At 37.3% G+C, this 1,140-nt stretch overlaps 1 protein-coding gene across 1 annotated transcript; it reads right to left on the reverse strand.

The window, feature by feature from the left end:
- Positions 1 to 6: 6 nt before the first annotated feature.
- LOC107578952 (epidermal growth factor receptor-like) lies at positions 7 to 1,094 on the reverse strand (the record flags this gene model as incomplete). Its single annotated transcript, XM_016264848.1, has 3 exons — positions 851 to 1,094; positions 415 to 490; positions 7 to 146 (listed from the first exon to the last, which is right to left on the reverse strand). Coding segments are annotated over exons 1-3 (369 nt in total), but the record flags the coding sequence as incomplete, so codon positions are not given.
- Positions 1,095 to 1,140: the final 46 nt, after the last annotated feature.

The raw sequence follows: 1,140 nt of genomic DNA on the forward strand, positions 1-1,140 counted from the left end.
TTTGACCATTATCATGTACACATCAATGGTGCAGATAGGAGGCTGTGAAAGTCTTTCTCCTTTCTCTAGAACTTCGGAAATTTCACTTGCAGGAATTCCATCATAGGGCTTTGTTCCAAATGTCATCAGTTCCCAGACTGTCACACCTAAAGTAGTGTATCATTCAATGAACAACTGATACATTCATTCAATACTGAGAGATCCTCAGCTTTAAAACAAAGCTATTAAAGTCAACATGAATCAAAATCAACCCTATCCACTTCCTACAATTTCAAAGAAAACTTTTATTTCTTAATGAGTTTTCTTTTGTACTCTGAAGTCTACTAAAGTAAAATGGACCAAAACTTTTTAATGTTAACTTTAATGTCTGAAAAAAAGCAATGACAGATATTTCTCTAGCAAACTGTTTCTAACCATAACTCCAGACGTCACTCTGGTGGGTGTATGTCCTGTGCAGGATGGATTCCAGCGCCATCCATTTTATTGGCACCTGTTGAAGGATATAAACGGACAACATGAAATCTCTATTTCAAATGTTATAATTGGAAGTGGACACATTGGATGCATTCTAAAGATGAACATCTGATTGTTAGTAGTCCTAGTCTTATACTGTTGAGACACTAATAAGGCCACAATCATCACTTAATTCGTTTTTATAATAGTTTACGGTAAAGCACTAAGGCATTTTAGACATAACAGTATGCATTTCTGTAACTTATTTGTACTGTGAAAAGAGCTATACAAAATATTTTAAATTGGTTTGGACAGTTTAGGAACAGTTTTTCACTTAGTGAAAAGAAAAACTGCTAAAATTCTGTCATCCACGTTCTCACAAAAAGAAATAACAGACCTTTCCACCATCTGCGTGATATTCCTTCTCATCAGCATTCAACAGCTTGGCCAGGCCAAAATCAGTGATCTTTACATGTTGAGGGGTCTTCACCAGCACATTACGAGCAGCCAAGTCTCTGTGCACAAGACGGCGCTCTTCTAGGTAACTCATTCCCTAATAAAAGTCAGAGAAATTCAAAAGATTTGTTGACATGAGCTAATATAATGATGTACTGGCCTTCATGTTCCTGTGGCTCAGTGGTACAGCATTGCGTTAGCAGCGCAAAAGGTCGTGGGTTCGATTCCCAG

This window comes from Sinocyclocheilus grahami, unplaced genomic scaffold (genome assembly GCF_001515645.1).
Source record: "Sinocyclocheilus grahami isolate Dianchi unplaced genomic scaffold, SAMN03320097.WGS_v1.1 scaffold13010.1, whole genome shotgun sequence".
NCBI classification, from domain to species: Eukaryota; Metazoa; Chordata; class Actinopteri; order Cypriniformes; family Cyprinidae; genus Sinocyclocheilus; species Sinocyclocheilus grahami.